The following is a 19467-nucleotide window of genomic DNA, read 5'->3' on the forward strand; positions in this document are numbered from 1 at the left end:
ACGGATGTGAAGAAAAGGCAAAGTAAGGAGGAACATGAATTTATTACTACTAATTACTATTTACACAAAACCAAAGAAACCAAGGAAGGAGGAAAGATAACGAAAGTAACTGGAAGAAGAAGAAGAAGACACAGTGCAATACTACTTATCTATACAGGCTTAACTTATTCCCAGGGACAAGACACACACAACAAACTCACGTACACAAATGGATGAATGAGGGCAGGAACGAAAGGCTGGAAGGGGAGGAAGGTTCAGCTGGAGCTTGCTCCCGCACGGGACGTCGGGCTGGACATCGACGGCCACCGATGCCACCGCAATCTGGTTCCCGCGTAGCAGCGGGTCGAAGCTGCGTGTCAAAGCTGCGTGTCACAGCTGGGCTGGACTGCGTCGTCTCTCTCCCGGCAGAACCGCAAGCCTGACTTGGTTCAATGCAAATTCCACTCCTTCTCCACTGAACTCTCACGCATCTGCCACATCTGCCGCATCTCCCCCAAAAGGCTTGCGCGGGCGCTTTTATGACGCGCCTTCAGATCAATGCGTGCCACGCCCGGGATGGTATCTCACCAGCCCTGATTGGCTGGTGGGGGCTCGCTGGCTCCACCTTCTGATGATGAGGGGCGGGCAACGCCCTTGTTATAGCTCCTCCCCCTTCTTCTCCGAGGCTTGACCACGCCGTAATGGCGGCAAATGCAGTTGGCAATAAATGCAGTTTAGTCCGGCAGATATGTGAAGAATTGTGGTAGAATTGTGCCTTTGATGATACAAGCATGAAACTTGGCACACAGTTAGGGCATACCCTTACAGTGAAATTTGGATGTAGGGGCATTCCAGATTTCTCCTTGGCCCAAAATGGCGGCCATTTAAAAAAATGGCGGCTAAGAAGGACATATTTACCTATTATTTCAGACTTGTCATTTGTGCTGCTATTGAAACACAATGTAATGAGCATATTATAAATTGTCATGTACATGCTATGCAATACCTTCATACTGGGTTCAAAATTGGAATCTACGGTGGCCTATAAGGGGCAGAACAAATGGTTTACCATTGCAATAGACAGGACTGGTCTAGCGGTTTAATTATTTAACTTTGCATGACTATCTGATTTCTCCTGGGTGTAATTTTGGTTCAATACCTTTATATGAACAACTTTGATGTAGCTTTATGAACTTTCCTATCATAGACTAGGTGACTATAAGGAACAATGCAAGGCTAGTGAAAAGTTACGAAAGCGAATTACTATATTTATGATAATAATGTATGTATTTCTTTTTCAGATGATAACTCGACTGCACTGCACCTTCGCTCATTGACTGTAGTAGCTACCTAGATTTGGTTCCCAATTTGTATATTGATTGGATGGTGGTGGTGGATAATGCTTAATTGACAATGGCCAACAAAAATTTCAAGCTATTAGACCCCCAAAGCCCTAGTACATCTGGAACAAACATGCCTTATCTGACAGATTGGGAGAAGTGTGTGTTATGTCAGGAGGTCACCGATGAGGCCCTTGCCTGTCCAGCTGATTCCAAGCGAACCACAGGGTCCGGATACCAAACTCTTGCAGATTATCTCCTCACCTAGAACTGGCAGTCCTGATCTATGTGAGATCCGTCCGTGAAGGAAACTTCCAACTGTACACTGATGCTCTGACCAAGCTTGTACCATGGTTCTTCGCCTTGGGACATACAAACTATGCCAGGTGGATCCCAGTTCACTTGCGCGACATGGTGACACTTGCAACAAAGCATCCAACTGTATACGCACAGTTTCTGGCAGGAAACTTCACCATGAAGAAGACTACACGTGCATTCTCTGCCATAGCCTTAGACCAGGCACACGAGCAAAATAATGCATTGGTGAAAGGTGATGGAGGGGCTGTAGGTCTTACGGAGAATGCTGCAGCTTTGCGCCGATGGATGGTGTCTGGTCCAGAGATGGCCAAACTGATCTATAAGTTCGAGGCCACAACAGAAAAAAGAATTAGGAAAACTGAACTAAAACACCATGAACAGACAAAGCACACGCAGGTAGCCTTTGCTCGAGATGTGAGAGCACTCACCCGTGTCATAGGAGAGATGGGGAACCCATTCTGTGACGACAGCAAAGATCTCTTGGTGCTAGACAGCAGAGACCTGGCAGACCCAGCAGTCATCAACACCCTTTACCAGATCGAGAAGCTGGGAAAAGAACAGTATGACACATATGTGAACGAGAGGCTTGTACATCAGACAAAGCCTATCACTGACCCAATAAAAAGAAACAATCTCCCTCTCTTCAGCCGACCCCCAGTCAGAGAGAAGTCAAGAACAGAGTTGAAGGTGGTATCTCTGAAGAATGACTGCGTTCTGTTCTTCAGGCTGTTTATTGCATCCCAGACACGGAATGGAGATCTTGATGAATTCTTTGCACATGAAAACCAAGCTTGTCCCCCTGCATTGTCACAAATGGGCAAAATCCGGCTTGGAACCAAGTCTGATCTGGTTGGGTGCTTAGAAGATCTGATCACCTCACGGGAAAATGATGATGTAAGCCCCCCTGTTGAAGTCATGATCCTGGATGGAGCAGCCATCGTGAACATGCTGGCACCTCGTAATGCGAAGACCTTCTCTGAGTATGCATCACTAGTATTCTTGCCATACATCACATCTCAGATACAAAATAAGAGCAGGGTTGATATTATCTGGGATGAATATTTCCCAGACAGTTTGAAAGCCGACACCAGGAAGACGAGGGGTAAAGGCACCAGGAGACGAGTTGAGCCATCTAGTTCCATCCCTCGAAACTGGCAGGCCTTCCTTCGCATAGACGAGAACAAGGTGGAGTTGTTTGACTTTCTAGCAACGAGGATAGCAAACATTGAGACTGACAAGCAAATCGTCACCACAAACCACAAAGAAGTTTTTTGTACACAGCCACGAGATGTTACTGGTCTTTCCCCGTGTAGTCACGAGGAGGCAGATACAAGGATACTACTCCATGTCCAAGATGCAGTCAGACAGGGCTATACCAAGGTGTCAATCCGCACAGTGGACACAGATGTTTTGATCCTTGCAGTGGCAGCAACTGGATATCTTGACATCGATGAACTCTGGGTTGCTTTTGGCACAGGGAAGAATTTCAGGCACTTGGCAGCTCACGAGATGGCTGTGGCACTGGGACCAAACAAGTGCCGAGGGTTGCCATTCTTCCACGCCTTCACTGGGTGTGACACCGTGTCCTGCTTCGGCGGAAGGGGGAAGAAAACAGCATGGGAAACATGGAAAGCCTATGATGAGGTCACCTCAGCTTTCTGCGCACTGGCTGCCACACCAACCATTTCAACTGCAAATGACAACATGGATCCACTGGAGCGTTTTGTTGTTCTGCTCTACGATCGAACAAGCAGCCAGGAACATGTTAACGATGCCCGCAAGCATCTCTTCACCCAGACTGGTAGATCAATAGAGGCTATCCCACCAACGCAAGAAGCCCTCAGACAACACATCAAGAGAGCTGCCTACCAAGCCGGCTTTTGTTGGGGCCAGATGATGATTTGCGCACCTGAGCTCCCATCGCCAAGTGAATGGGGTTGGAAACAGAGTAATAACGGCTGGGGGATATATTGGACAACCCTCACAGAGGCAACTGAGGCATGCCGACAATTGATTAGATGTGGATGCAAGAAGGGTTGCAGGAAACAGTGCAAGTGTGTTAAGGCCGCACTCCAGTGCTCAGCTCTGTGTCACTGTGCAGGGGAGTGCACACGATAGTATACAGGAGGAATAACACACCTGTTACATATACACAAACATGTGGAAGACTGTTTTGTAGACTGTTTTTATGTGAAAGTCACTTCCACAGCGTTAATGTGGCATTTTCACTTCATTTCCATTGTGTTTCTGGAGTTTGCTCAAAATAGCTCAAAAAGTAATTATTTTTGTAAAGAATAAGGACCAAATAAATTTTATGTGAGTTTGTTGACATTTAATTATGATCTTACAACCTGTTTACGTGAAAAAAAACATCATAGGTGTGCTTGAGCAATAAGTAAATCTAGTTTTATAGACATCGGTACTGTGTATCTTATTATCCGTAAACGGCCATTTTTAAAATGGCCGCCATTTTGTCCCTAGGAAAAGATTTGAATGCCCCTATATCCAAAAATCCTCCTAGTAGTATGCTCTATCAGTGTTCAAAATTTCATGCTTGTATCACCAAAAGCACAATTTTTTCACATATCTGCTGGGCTAGTTGGAAAGGGGGGCTTTGGGGGAATTTGAACAAGGGGACCTATCTTATTTCAATTCGGTGCAATGCAGTGTCAATTAATGGGAGACAGAGCCTTAAACTGATACACATAATAAGGAAATAACTATTTAGAAGGGCTTATGATTTTCTACGTGCATGCGATGGATTAACTAAGGGGACGACCTTTGACCTTTACACACAAAACGGAGGTATTTACAAGGAATTACATTACAAGAGGGGGATATAAAAAAAAAAAACACAGGATTCTCAAATCCGCAACAATATTTACCGATATGAACAGTGATGTGGCTTTTGTTGAAATTCTACGTACCAGGAGAGAGTAGATCGACTCCTGACGAACTCTTCCTATATAAACGCGCAGCTCCGAAGAAACACGGCAGCGTGTGCAAAGCGACTGAGAAAGCAGCGGCCGCTTCCGTTTTGCAGAATTCAATCTTTTTTCAAAATGGGCGCCATGTACTGTTTAGATTTTGATGATTTGCGTGTGATATGATTCAACGGATGTTTATATGAATCGTTTAAAATTTAAAAAAGCCTTCAATTTCTGATATTTTGCCTTTTCATTTGGGCCTCCCAATTGAAGTCCCGCCCTTAGGACGGGTACCGTTGCTAGTGTATATAATTTCAAAACATGTGTGGTCACGAGTGTGTGGCTCACTCAACGGGTCCTCAGTCGAGGAGACAGATGGACTGCGGACACTGCCTTTTATTATTATAGATGTATCAAATCGAGCTCCCTAACTTGACGAGGAATCAGGACACAAATAGAGTCTCATCACAGCGCTTGCTATATACACGGTGTCCTTCGCGAAGAGTAGGCGACTATTCGCTGGCACCATGAACCAATTCTAAATTGCTACCCTAACCAGCAGAGGGCACAGCAATGATGCAAACCTGCAGCTGCAGGCTGCACACAAAGTGAAGTGAATTAACTCGAATGGTGACCATGAACCAGCTATTCACCCAGTTTAAACAAAGAGCATAGATAGCTTCACCTTTATAATCAGCAACGTTCTATGTTGATTGGGGAAAATGTGGAATAGTTTCAAGAAAATTTCCTTTCATCAGTCACTTGACTTTATGCATGCATTTGATTGGTTGTTTTAGAATTTATTGAGTTACATATCGTGTTTTTGCTAATCGTTGTAGCATTGTCAGGATTATATAATCACTTTGTGTGTGTCTGTCTGTCTACATCCAAAAAAAAGCTAAACCAAACTGTAGGTTTCAAGGATGGTGTAACACTTTTGCATTTTGGGCAAAACCATGCCACTGTTACGGTTGCATTCCCAGCTCACACAGGGGCTGAGAGAGGCGTCAATCAGAGAAGCTTCCGGCCAATCAGCATCTAAGATTGTACAACAGGAGCCATCACCTCTGCATTGTAACGTAGACCTCAACCGAACGATCACCAGAACCTCCGACCCCATCACGCACGTCATCAAATCGTACACCGTTCCAGGTTGTAAAGATAGGACGAGACTTTGTTTGATTATTTGAGCCCTCGCCCCGAGCCTTCACCGACTTATTTTTCTTGAACCCTTGATTTTATTTAGGAACAGGTTTAAAAGAAAAAGCCGCTCTACTGGCAAAGCTTCATGATGAGGAACCTTTCGGGGTGGCAAGTTCAAGTAAAGTAGCTGATCATCGAAGGGGCAGAAATCGCAAGGAAGAAAACCGAGCACCTGCGGTCAATGTAAGTATCACCACATTGTTGGTCACTTGGTGGCACTCTGAGGTCATTTTTAGTCTCGCCCCAAAGGGGATGTGAGACTATTGCGATGCCCCTGTCTGTGTCCACGTTCATATATTTTCACTTTAAAAATGGTTGTCTGCAACCGCTTGTCCGAGCGATGCAAAACTTTAAATATAGGATGCACTCCCATGGAGAATATTTTATTGCCAACTCTAACATCACAGGTCACATGATATGGCAGCCATGTTGGATTAAAGGATAAAAATGTGGACTTTTTTTAAAATAAAACCGCTCAATTAAAAATATCGAAACTTGGCATATGTCATTAACTCCCCTTGAGATATATAGGGTGATAACAATGACGTCATCAGTGAAGTGGTATTTCAGCTGTAATTTGTTGAATTGAAATCCTTGGTTTTCTCTGCAACTGCTTGGCTAATCGATGCAAAACTTTAAACATCGGAGGGACTACCCATGGAGCATGTTATTGCTGGCTCTGACGTCATAGGTCACATGGTATGGTAGCCATATTGGATTACCTATGAAATGTACCTATGTCCTGTGTCTGTTGCACTGGGAGTTATGACTTTTTGTGCACATGGAGGCAAAGGGGAATCGGGCTGAGAGCAGAGATGGTTGGACTGTTTACATGAGCAAGAATATATTGGTTGCAGCAGCAGCAACCCAACATCACCAACTGTCTTAAAAAACACTGGTCTCAATGTAAGCATCACCTCTGTAGCAGCTGAGCTCATATGATGAGAGTAACTATGACATTATGACACTCAATGGCAGTAAATACAGTCCTGTAATCGATGTCAGCATTTGCAATTGTGAAAAGCTATTTGTCCCTATTTTGTCCTTTGTTGATGATTATCTGATTGTACTTGTTTACAGGATGAGCATCGAAAGCCGCCCATGAAAGAGAGCTTGAACAAGTGAACCGAGCTCCCTGGTGGCAACAAGATGTCTGCTGCAGTGCAAAACCAATCAAGAGACAGAAAAAAATGAGCAACCTCATGCCAAACGATGAGCCATCCACCGACAAAATGTGTCAGATAAGAAAGACTTAATGATGTCCCGAAGTGGCTGACATCATGTGACTGCCTTGCTGTCCATCCTTGTGGACCATGTGCTGTACCTCTACATCTTCGTGTTGCTGGTTCATGCTACAAATGCGTAAGGTTTCTCCTTGCCGGGTTTCCTTGTATAACCCCAACATGGCTGTCATGTGTCATATATCTTTGCCCACTCGAGCCTTGACAATGAATAGGAAGGACAATTTCCGACATTTTCAAATTTCGATTGAGGAATCCATACAAAATGTTTATGGGAATGGATGCTCAACAGAAAAACAAAACAAACATCCACCATGAACCAAAATATTTCCGAATGCCTTTGGCACACCAGTCCAATTCCACCTAAGACAGCTTATCTTCACCTCGTGGTGTGCGTGACTGAAGATATCTTGGATTTTTTTTTAGACTTCTGGGAAGTTGGTTCAATTATGTACATAAGCCACACCTTTCCGCAATGTAGAACCTTTCCCAAAAGGTGAAAGACCAAATTTACAAAAGGAGCTGCTTCTACACTTCATAGGAAGTTTAAAATTGAAACCTTTAGAGATCAAGTAAAAAGTGCATGTCGGTGTGCATACAGGAACCAATCCTGGGTGGTCGCTAGCGATACAAACTAGCAACATCTTCTCTACATAAAGCAAACGATTCAGTTAACTCCCCATTTTGTACAGCAAGTTTAATTTGAGCAGCCGTGCAATGCCAAAGAGCTGAAAGGATGGCCTAGATGTAAGAACACTCCTCTTCTGAGCCGTCCAGCCGAGGTTTGAATCCCTATTCAGCTATAAACTGTCATCCTGGTGTTTCAATGAGTGTGCCATCCCTCTGATAGACCTTACACTGGGCGTCCCGTCTGCCGGCCTTATTTGGTGGACGAGATAGGCCCACCGCCTCCTTCGCGAAGAGTAGGTGGGTTATCGCCAGCACCCTGAGCAAATTACAAATTCCTGTGTCGGTACGGCGACCCATCCAGGATTGTAACCCTAGCCAAGAAACTTCTTCGGAAGAACAGACGTTACATGATGTTGTTGCAATGCGAAGTGACCACCTTTATGACCACAACATGCACCAGCTTCTTCGGGGGAACATGTCCCCTTCACATCTTCCGAGTTGATAACATGCGCATACTCGCTTTGCATATTATGGATGTTCTTACCTAAAAGGAAGAAATAGCAACAGCTAATACTGCATGTACAAACTGGCACAGCTTCGCCACCAAAGTACAGGAGTGACTGCCACCTACCAGTCGCCAAGAGGAACCATAGTTCTGTTTCGTGATGGAATGGGTACCAAATCCTCCTGCATGACGTGCTGCAGGAAACCATCTCCTCTTCGGCAAGACATTCCATTTTGTTTTAAGTTTATTATTTTTAATTTGGAAAATAAGTGGGGACTGGGTAGCAAAAGTGGCAGGGATGTAAGAAAGCCATATCAGCGGTTTGTCTGTCAATATCACTAATTTATAAAAACAATTTTGAACAGCAATTAAATGGTTTATGGTGGTTGAGGAAAAACCTGCCTGATTGTTTCATCAACTGTTTCTGTGTTCCCATCCAAAGATGTGCTCATGATGCTGTGCATCTCAGGTCGAAATCCCATTTACCAAAAATGTCTTCCATTTTCTCCTTAATCCTCATTTATTTATTTTAAAAAGGTTTCTTATACGGCTGCAAATCTCAATAAAGAAGAATTTAACGATGCAGATGTTCGCCGAGGGATGTGTATTTGGAAAGTAGAATGAAAACGATAGTCTTGCTGGTGAAGGTTCGTGCGGTAGACCGGTAGCACAATGGATGAAATCAGCAGGATGTTTATTTGAGGTATGCCAACCACCTACAGTCACGTGAAAAAGTAAGTACACCCCATGTAAAGTTTTGACTTTTTCAACATATTTCAACATACAGCTATTTGATCTTCATTTCAACAATATTGATAGATAAAGGTGATATAATATAACAAATATCATGAAACATTTACATTTTGTAGTCCATTGTGTAATTTAAATAAACATAAATGCAAATTTCGTATGTGGAAAAAGGAAGTACACCCCTACATTTATCACTACTTCAAATGCCTAAAATTAGAATCAGATGCACCAGCTCAGGTGCAAATAATGAGAACATCGTTAGAGAGGATCTTGGAGGAACCTGTCTTATTTAAACCTCAGACATTTAGTTTAGTTTGCTCTTTGTTGTTGAAGTGTGCGGCATCACCATGCCTAGATCAAAAGAGCTCTCTGACTCCTTCAGAAAGAAGGTTATAGATGCCGACGAGTCTGGGAAGGGATTTAAAAAGATCTCCAAACAATTTGAAATCAATCATTCAACTGTCCGGAAGATCATCTACAAGTGGAGAAGATTCCAAACAACTGCCAACTTGTTCAGGCCAGGCCGGCCCAGCAAGTTCAGCCTGAGAGCAGACCGCAAGATGCTGAGAGAAGTCTCTAAGAACCCCAGAATGTCATCACGGGACCTACATGTAGCTCTTACCACTGTTGATGTCAAAGTGCACGAGTCTACCATTAGAAAGAAGCTGCACAAATTTGATCTACATGAGAGGTGTGCCTGGAGGAAACCTTTGCTGTCCAGAAAGAACATCAGGGCAAGACTAAAGTTTGCCAATGAACACCGAGGCAAAGACCAGCACTTCTGGAACAATGTGCTCTGGACAGATGAGTCAAAGATAGAGCTATTTGGCCACAGTACCAGAAGACATGTTTGGCGAAAACCAAAGACAGCATTTGACCACAAGAACCTGATACAAACTGTAAAGCATGGTGGTGGAAATATTATGGTTTGGGGCAGCTTTGCTGCATCATCGCCTGGGCAGCTCAACATCATAGAATCCACTATGAATTCTTCATTGTACCAGAGGGTGCTTGAGGATAATGTGAGGCCATCTGTCGGAAAGTTGAAGCTCAGCTGAAGGTGAACCTTGCAACATGACAATGACCCTAAACATACCAGTAAGTCCACCAAGGAATGGCTGAAGAGAAAGAAATGGAGGGTTCTGGAATGGCCAAGTCAAAGCCCGGATCTAAATCCCATCGAGATGTTCTGGGGGGATTTGAAACGAGCTGTGCATGCAAGAAACCCCTCAAGCATCGCACAGCTGAAAGAATTCTGCATGGAGGAGTGGGCAAAAATTTCTCCCAGTCGATGTCAGAGACTGGTAGACAGTTATAAGAAACGCCTACTTGAGGTTGTTTCTGCCAAAGGGGGCAATACCACCTATTAGAGCCAAGGGTGTACTTACTTTTTCCACATGTGAAATTTGCATTTATGTTTATTTAAATTATACAATGGACTACAAAATGTTAATGTTTCATGATATTTGTTATATTATATCACCTTTATCTATCAATATTGTTGAAATGAAGATCAAATAGCTGTATGTTGAAAAAGTCAAAACTTTACATGGGGTGTACTTACTTTTTCACGTGACTGTAGCATATCTCATCGTGCTGTTGATGTCATCTATTGTTTACCTGTCGGGAAACCTGTATTGTTTACCCGTCTTACCGGCAAGACTAGTTTTTCATTTTACACGGTGGATATGAAGCAGCTTTTTCTCATCATGAAGGTAACTTTATCAAGTCCATCCATAGGCCATTGTGCAAGTCTTCGACCGATGTGTCCCCATTCTCAGGGAGCCACAACACATCATGTGGCAAACCTTGAGGGTGAACTCTCTAACCTATCTCCTCCCTCAAGTCCTGGTGGTGCCTCAAGTTTGCATCTTACGTAAGGTCCCCCCCTTCATACTCCTCACAAAAAAAGAGGTCGGGATCATCTTCCTGTTATATCTTGGCAATTTGATACAGTCTGGCACACTATTCCATGTGCCAAAGGTTTTGCATAGCAAATGCAAGACCCCTTTCTACCCTGGTTCCCTCACTCAGACAGCGCATAACCCTCAACAGAATCATATCATCTCTTCTCCCAAAAGAGGCTGGAGAGCCACAAAGCAGCGATTTTGGCCTAGTTATGTTCCCAGTATAATTTAATAATCTCTCCAATACTCTGGAAGCCTTCTTCGCAGATGAATCCACATTATATCGTGCAATTCCACATCCCACCGACAGGCCGGCAGCAGCTGCTTCTCTCTTTGCTGATCTGGAAAGGACCATATAGTAGTTTAACATTTCGAACGTGTCTTTCAATGAAGGCAAATCTTTCATTCTCATCCTGTATCTCCAGAACAATCATAAAACAAACTCATATAGCTAAGTTTCCACAATCAACCAATGGAAGAAGTTCAGCCTCTTAAACATCTGGGCCTCACCATTAGTTACGAGACCAATCCTGATCAGACCATCATCAAAGCTGGCCTCAAAAGCTAGCCATAGAGTGGGTATCCTTCGCAATGGCAAATCCTTCCTTCATAAATCTGAACTTCTCGGCCTATGGAGTCTATGACCGTATCTTAACGGAGTACTGCCCTCCTCAGTCCGACAGGATGGCGAGGAGGTAGCGCACTTAATTTTGAGCTGGCTAGTCTGGGTTTGATTATCGACTTTACTTTTAACTGTCGGATTGGTGTTTTGCAGGCAAGGCAATCATCACAAAGTGTGCAGTTCCTCGGATGGATATTAAACTGGAGACCTATCTGTTTGTGTGAGTTGACAGACATTAAAGATCCAAACATGTATTTTGACGAAGAGTGCGTGTATGACTGGCTGAATTCCAAAATTCCAGAATCCTGCCTAAGCTGCAGGCAGCAAGTGGTCTGGGCCTCTCCCATTATTTGTTGACACCAGGTTGTATTACTTGCTATCTCAGCGTGTGATTTCTGTGCAGGCAGGACCTCCTCCACGATTAAAAAAAAAAAAAAATTCACGTTCCCAGTTGTTCGCATCCCACATGTGGACGGCCATCTTTAGCGAAGAAAGGCAACCATAAGTGCTCTCCCCTGCAGGCTGGTGCACCTGCTTCACACCTGTCTCTCTCAGCTGCCGTGGAACCCAAAGTTCTCAACATCACTATCGTTTCTCACAAAGAGGCAGAAGCACAGGGCCTACTACCCTCTCATCGAAGACTGGATGGTGGTCCCCATTTTCTAATGGGTGTCCTCAGGTCTTGTTCTCCCTGCTATTTCATCCCTCCCAGATTCCCCCAGGTCACACGTGCTCTTCCAGCAATCTCCCACTTGTGAAATCTCCTTCCTTAGTCTGTTCAGGCTCACCCTTCTCTACACGACTTCAGGCTGGCAATACATCACCACTTCAGGTCATCCTCCATCTCTACCTGTGATCTTTTCCATCCTCTAACTCTCCCCATTACCTTTCAAGTTATTGCATTTCCTTCCCCCTTACTAATTCTCCTGTTTCTTCATCCCCTTACCCCACCGTCAGTCCATTACCTTCTCCTCTATGAGCTCACTCTTCCATTTTGCTCACTTCGAGACTTTGTATTTCACACCCCCCTCTCCCCGAATTGAAGGTTTAAAAAAATTAGAGGGTGACTAAAACGCATCGATAATTCCATTATTTACCTGTGGGGTGATGAATTGCAACTGGACAAAAAGTTAATGTGTGGAGCTTAGAAACTTTATTAACATTTTAATCCATGCACCAATAAAAACCCATAGCAGGGCCCATGTAACACTGCCCAACAAGCTTAAGGGACGACTTCGGTTTTCTATATTTCAGCCATGACAAGGCACAACTTATTTACGAAATAATGATCTCAGGTTTTTCCAACAGAACATTTTTTCAAAACTATTGTCGAGTGATGCATGATGTCATCAAATGTGCAAATTTAAGAGGTATGCAAAGAAATGTACAGAAGTGTGGGGGTAAAACGGTTTATAATTATAGATGGATGGAATCAACAAGAAGTTGATCAAGGTATGCTAGCGAGGAGAAGCCCATCCCCTTTCTTAGCCCTCGCTTCCCACTGTAGCACACCTTGACCAATGTCCTGTTGATTTCGTCCAATGAAACCTGTCTGCTGATGTAGATCGACACCGGCATCACCAACAAGAGTTCTTTATTCGATGTATGACTATCTGTTTGAAAGGCTGTGTATAAAGGAATCCAAAAATAAGATTAACGGGGAGGGAGTGGGGAAAAGGGGTCGATTAAGGGGGAAGGGACGAGAGAATACCAAATTGTAAATATTTAGGGTTTGGAGATAATACATCTTAGATACAAGCTGGACACAGGTCGATAGACAAAAGCTACATCCCATATCCACTCGCAGATTTGTGCCATGCCCGCATGGTTATTGTTGTGTCTCCACTCTCTAGTCGGGGCAAAAACATCAAAAGTTTCCCAGACATCATATTGTGAAAGCTCAATCGTGCATCAGCAAAAAAAAAAGAAGCGGTCACAAGAATACAGATGTTGGCCGGAGACATGCCACGGATTGCTCCTGCCATGCTAATCGGGATACGGAGCTTAGTTTGGGCACAGGAAAGTTTTTTTTTATGCCCCCGTAGCAAAAAGCAGGAAGCATGTTATCGGGTTGTCTGTCCGTAAGCAGTTTTGTGTTACCGCGATAACTTGTGAACCACTGAAGGGATGTCAACCAAACTTGGCACAAGTGTGTACTTTAATACAAAGGACGAATTGATTGAATAGATCCAAGGCCAACGGTCATGTGAACCTTTCAAAAATCATTTTGCAGAGCACAATTCAAGCTAGAAACAGCTGATGTCTGTCTGTCTCTCAAATTTAACAGTGGGTTGATGTATAACGCGGAGGAATATCCATCGACACATTCACGTACAATTATATTTTCCAGTTGAACTTTCTAGTGGCGGGTTTTGGGCCATTTATTTACTTCCTTGGATTTTGAGACTTCAAGCGATGCTTAGATGCCCCTCGTGAATGAAATGGAACGTCTAATATTATGCATGCAGATTGGAAAAGGATGCAATTGGGGGTTGTGGTGGTATTGGGAAAAAGTGCAGAGAAAAGGCAAACAGATTGGGAGGAAGAAAGTGCAAAAAGGAAGTGGGTGAGGCGGAGTGGAGTGGGGAGCAGTGGGAAGAGATGAAAAGTCTTTCATTTTACAGACACAGGTAAATGGCCCTCTTATCCCTTAAGTGTTTAAAGCAGTGCATTTACAAGGATAATAAACAAAAATGAAATAACCAAAGCAGCAATATAAAGTGGCTATGCCACACAAAGGGCAGGAAGAGTACAGTATCGTAAAACAACGAAACGAAAAGAAAAAGATGAACCCAAAGTTAAAATGACCTCAGAGTTTAAGTCCATCACTGTTGTGAGGAAACTCAAAAAAAAAAGATTGCGAAAGGGTAATTTAAAAAGAAAAACAGCTCGTAATTTACACAACGATACAAAAATGGTCCATTCAATACATTTTACATTTAGCCAAAAATAAAATTATGCCTTCCATGAGCTCGCATGAAAAGACTCATTATTATTATCACTATTATTATTACTGTGCATGAGATGAGGTATGAAAAGCCACACGAAGGCAAAGTAGTAGCAACCCATGCTGATGCAGGCCTGGTCGAGTGGTTTTCAAGCACTGGGTTTTTAAAAGCAGCTTTCATTTTAAAATGGCGGAGTTAGGCAACAGCGCCATAAACTCACGCATGAATCTCCTTACTCGGCAAACACTCATTGGCATTTTAGCACTCGGATTATAACAGATGCTGGTAGGTTCCTTTTTTTGTTTTTTTTCTTAAAACACTTCCTCCACCTCCTCAAGCGGGTCAAACGGATAGTGGGTCGAATAAAACCACGCGCGGTTCAAATCACCGAGAGAGGATATCCTTTGAGGTTCGGTAAGTTCCAGTTAACGACTCGGGGGTGGGAGGGGAAGAGGTAACGGGGGAAGGGTCCACTGATAAGGTTGTGTCATAAGCTCCCAATCTACAGGCTCAGACAACGTCAATATCTCGGTGTTGATCTTGAATATTCGCTTACCTTTTTTAGTACCGGTTACTGCGCGTGTCCACATTATTCATACAGCATAATCCCACGTTGCACGCACGCTCATGCACATACTGTCCGGTGACCTCGTCTTATATATGCGAGAGGTCGCAACCGTTACTTGAAGTAATCCAGGCCGGCCACAAGCAGGAATTTCTCAAGGAAGATCTCGGAATCGAGGACAGCAATGTGGGCCGCACGGCCGATTAGCGAGTTTGCTGTGCTCGGCAAGGCGTGCGCTACGTCATATCGGGTGACCTTGCACCGTGCACTTGCAATCACTGGGTCCAGGAGGTTCATCTGCATTTCTCCGTAAACTCTGCCTGTGCATGCAATGAGAGCAGACCAAATCACTTGAAGTGCTGCTCAAAGTACTGACAATCAATTTGATCAGTTATTTGTTAACTACATGAAGGCCTCCATGGAGATGTACGATGTAACCCAGAAGGCCTTACCCATGTACTTGTCCCGGAGTGCGGCACGGCACATCTCGATGCGTGCCGAGTGGTATGGGACATAGCGGTCCTGAGTAGAACCAATGAGCACCACATTCTTGAAATGCTCCAGGCCTGAGAATGAGAGATATGGGTAAACAGGACGGGAAATGTGAGGGCAAAGAACAAAGAGATGAGGTTGGTCTATGACGGAGCATCGACCTTAACAATTCTGGTAAAGTATACTCTGCACAGAGAAAGCGGATTGGTCAGTGCACAGTCAAATGGGGAGTCTAGTTGCTTCCGCCAACCAATCACATCAAAGGAATCGACTTCAGGTTCGGAGGCTCACCGGGCTTCGTGCTAAGCTTGTACAGGAAGGTCTGGCGGGGGTCTGCGTGGTCACGGCATGTCAACTGCAGCAGAGAACTGGACTTCTTCCACTTCTGCATGAGCCACAAACCTGGCAGAAGCACGACAAACAGACGAACGCCTTGATCTCCAGTGTTCAGTGCGAGAGTTTTTGATCATAACAATATGGACAAGCTTAAATGCTCAACATCGGCACGGGTTGGAATAAAAACAGTGATGATGGTCGGCAGAATGTGAAGAAATGTGATGCAAAGGTGTACCAGTGTTCACAAGCGTGCTGGTGTTGTAAAGGGTTCCGAGGTGCGGCCCTGACAGAGACAGGAACGTGTGCAGGTGGCTCAGATAGCGTTTGAATCGTGGCCGTGTGAGAACAGAACGCACGATCAGGTTACCGAGGGAGTGTCCGATGAAGCTGTGGAGAAGACAAAGTTCAGCAACAAGGATAAGCACAGCACCCTGTCAGCAACCGCCCTGCTTTCACGTTTATGAGATCCTCATGATCAAAAGGCCTCGCACACAAAACAAACGAGGACAAATGACATGATTTTCACCTCTTGTTCCTTATAGTCAGGTTCACTATGTTTTTTCGTTCAAAAATCTTGGAGATTAGCAAAACTATACATTTTTGGAATAGTCAGAGCATGAGGAATCCAAAAATTAATGTTGGCATTTGCGTAGACACCTTTGCGAAAATGACACTCAGGACAGTGATGAAGATCTGTAAAAACATATTCCTGAACGGTATAGACCTAGTAGATCCTGTGTATAGGACTTATAGTTCAATCTGATACTAACAAGGCTGATTTCTTGCTTTATAAACCCATAGCTATAACTTCAAAGGACTTGCAATATCATGTATTATGTAATACAGTTACGGTATATCACAAATATAAAGACAATGGTTTTCAATTACCTTTGTTTGTTGTTTTGCTATAATCCTGAGCACTATTTTGAGGTCTTTATTGGATTCCTTGAACCAGAAAACATAGGATTAGCATATTTAATGAAGTTTCTAGGTTGACTGGAAGCCGAGATAGCGCAAAATATGTATTTTATGGCGTCATTTTGAAAATCCAAAATGGCGGCCATTCAGGTGTCTGTGCAAATGCCAACATTGATTTTCGGATTCTCCATGCTCTGATGATTCCAAAAATGTACAGGTTTGCTAATCTCCCAAAATTTTGAACGAAATTATATTTGTTAACATAGTGAACCTGACTAATACCCTAAGCATCTGTGCACCCTGGATCTAACCTTAATATCTAACTGGGCAAGAATGTCCTGGCTAGTCTTGCTTTCTTGGATGTTCGATAGATGCTGCTGCAGCATCCGAGAAACTGCCGCAAGTTGGCCGAAAGTCGGAGGAGCCGTACGGTGGGTCTGACGGGTGGTAACGTTTGATCTGGACAGGGTATAGTCAAGTACAACCTGGGTTCATGAAATGTCTCTCCTAGATCAGAGAATGAGGGGCTCCACAGGGAGTTGCACACCTGATTTTGAGCTACCCCATTTGGCTAGCACAGAAAATATGTAAACGTTTATCATGTAGGGACAATGCCAACTGTGATAATGATGTGAAGAAGGAAAAGGCCTCACTTTTATATACCATCAGTGGTTATAGAAAAAGGAAAAGCCCAAAAAAGGAAAACCTCTCCTCCCCCATCCGAATGGCTCCAAGGTGTAGAGTTGTGAGGTTTGTTACTGTGAATAAGCCTTTTGTTCGTGAGGAGTACTGCCCTGGCGATCTAAAACTCTGCCAGTTAACCTCACGGCATTCCTTTTGATCCTAATTACTATAGTCCATGAGCCAGACAAAATTTGAGTATCAAATTGGCGGACTAATTCCCACTATGATTTTTAGTTACACACATGTATGACGTCCATGAAAATGAGTGATGGACATTTCAAATGAGTAGCTTAATGCCATTTCCGACGCCATCTTTAAAAATGGCTGCCATTTTCAAAGAATATTCATGTAATTCAAAACTATGGCTGCATGGTAAATTCTGATGGTCAAATCTTAATTTGTACTTATCAAATGTTGTTCACTTTATAATTTGGAGCATGTCAATACTTATTTTAACCATTTTTATACATGTTTGCCAAGAATTTTGCTTAAAAATGCTTGGAAAAATGCCTAAATTTGTTATTTTTAAACAAGTCACTCGCAGAAGTTGTCTATAAAAGTTGGTTAAACCAAATTGGGGCAGATAGATCGAGATATTCAGTAAAGGTAATGATTACCGACATGAGAATATTAGTCATAACTACTGTAGCCTCCGCGTTTTTGGTGGAAAAACCTAGTTTTTTGTTTGTGTGCCCAAATTCTAAAACAAAATTATGGTGTAGGGGAAATAAAAATAGGCATAACGTTTGAACCACACAAGATAGGCCAACATATTACCATTCATAATGTGTGTCTTGAAGCCCTCTACGCATTGCATTAATTAATATGTAAATTGGATCAGTAATTAGGTCACCAGGGGTCACAAGGTCACGAAATTCAGGCACTACTGAAAATGAGTACATCGTCCAGCAAAAATTAAATTAAAAAATCGGTTACACACATTTTCACAGTTTTGTGCTTCTATTCTTCAAACATGAGACCCTTACACCTGTTGGATGAGAAACTACTCTTCTTTGTGGGCAATCTGTGTGTAGTTTTGCATTGGTTTTATTATGCTTTGATTATGTCGTAGTTTCTATTGAAATTACTGTATGTACTCTTTCTTTGTTCTTGTCGTATTAAAATCGTCTATTCAACGTATTTATGCCTTTGTCTTTATCAATCCTGGTTGATTTCGAGGGCTACATGTTTTGCTAGAAATGTATTGAGGACACAATATTTTATATTTATATTGGTATTATTTTCAGCTGAAGGAAAAAGATATTGATTTTCAGATTTGTTTAGCTAGATTCACATTTCAACTGCATATACAAGTATGGTAATTTTCCCCCATCATTTTCTCATTTCAGATTGCATGGTTGACGATTAGATCTTCTGCCCAAAAGTGCCATTCCACCTATATATACATGGTTTATAAACAATTTTGAAATGTCTCAATCGGAAGTAATGGTTAAACGGAGAAAGCTGGAGCATGGGACAGGAACATGTATCATTTGCAGCAAGAAATCAGCCCTGCATGAGTTGAGCAAGCCAAATGACAACGACTCATGGCAGACACTTTGCAATGCAGCGACCATACGAAATTTTAAACCCATTCTTCAGCTTGCTGAAGAGAGCCCAGCTGAACTTCCGCATGTTCCAATATACTATCACAGGGCTTGCAGGTCAGACTTTACACACAAAAAGTCATTAGCTAAGTTTCAAGAGCAATCCAACAGTTCTTTGGCAAATGTGCCCGATACTGCGCCCAGACGATCTTCCAGAGATGAGCCGTCATCTAACGAGAGAGTGTATGAAAAGAAATGCATCTTTTGTCTGCGGGTGTCAAAGTATATCAAGGGAACACGGTCGAGAGAGGCTCTTAATCCAGCTGTTGAGCTGCGGTCAGACAAAACCGTGAGGGAGGCTGCAATCAACCGTAATGACGACAGAGTGTTGGCCGTGACTGCAAGAGATATAGTTGCAGCCGAGGCTCATTACCATAAATCGTGCTACCGAGATTACATGCGCCCAGAGAGAAGAGAGCAACTGCAGACTCCAGAACCGAGTGAAGAAGACTACATTCAATATCAAAAGATTGAGAAAGCATCACTAAAAACTGT

At 43.2% G+C, this 19467-nt stretch overlaps 2 protein-coding genes across 8 annotated transcripts in view; one reads left to right on the forward strand and one right to left on the reverse strand.

The window, feature by feature from the left end:
- The window catches only part of LOC137421858 (extracellular signal-regulated kinase 2), a 97563-nt gene extending 88695 nt beyond the window's left edge, over positions 1-8868 (forward strand). For 2 of the 3 annotated variants that reach the window (XM_068108336.2, XM_068108335.2), the window contains exons 11-13: positions 5548-5716; positions 5811-5950; positions 6848-8868. In XM_068108336.2, coding sequence (XP_067964437.2) covers positions 5548-5716; positions 5811-5950; positions 6848-6892 — 354 coding nt within the window. In that variant the 3' untranslated portion in view covers positions 6893-8868. Of the gene's footprint in view, positions 1-5547; positions 5717-5810; positions 5951-6847 lie in introns of those variants that run through there. The other variant, XR_010983415.2, reaches the window with a different exon arrangement.
- Positions 8869-12552: 3684 nt separating this feature from the next.
- LOC137421856 (protein FAM135A) overlaps positions 12553-19467 on the reverse strand; it is an 84295-nt gene continuing 77380 nt past the window's right edge. For all 5 annotated transcript variants that reach the window (XM_068108330.2, XM_068108327.2, XM_068108328.2 and 2 more), the window contains 4 exons: positions 15999-16150; positions 15719-15829; positions 15388-15501; positions 12553-15255 (listed from right to left, as the gene is read on the reverse strand). In XM_068108330.2, the coding sequence (XP_067964431.2) occupies positions 15050-15255; positions 15388-15501; positions 15719-15829; positions 15999-16150 (583 nt within the window). In that variant the 3' untranslated portion in view covers positions 12553-15049. The remainder of the gene's footprint in view (positions 15256-15387; positions 15502-15718; positions 15830-15998; positions 16151-19467) is intronic.

Source organism: Myxine glutinosa, chromosome 2, assembly GCF_964187855.1.
Source record: "Myxine glutinosa chromosome 2, kmMyxGlut1.1, whole genome shotgun sequence".
Taxonomy (NCBI): Eukaryota; Metazoa; Chordata; class Myxini; order Myxiniformes; family Myxinidae; genus Myxine; species Myxine glutinosa.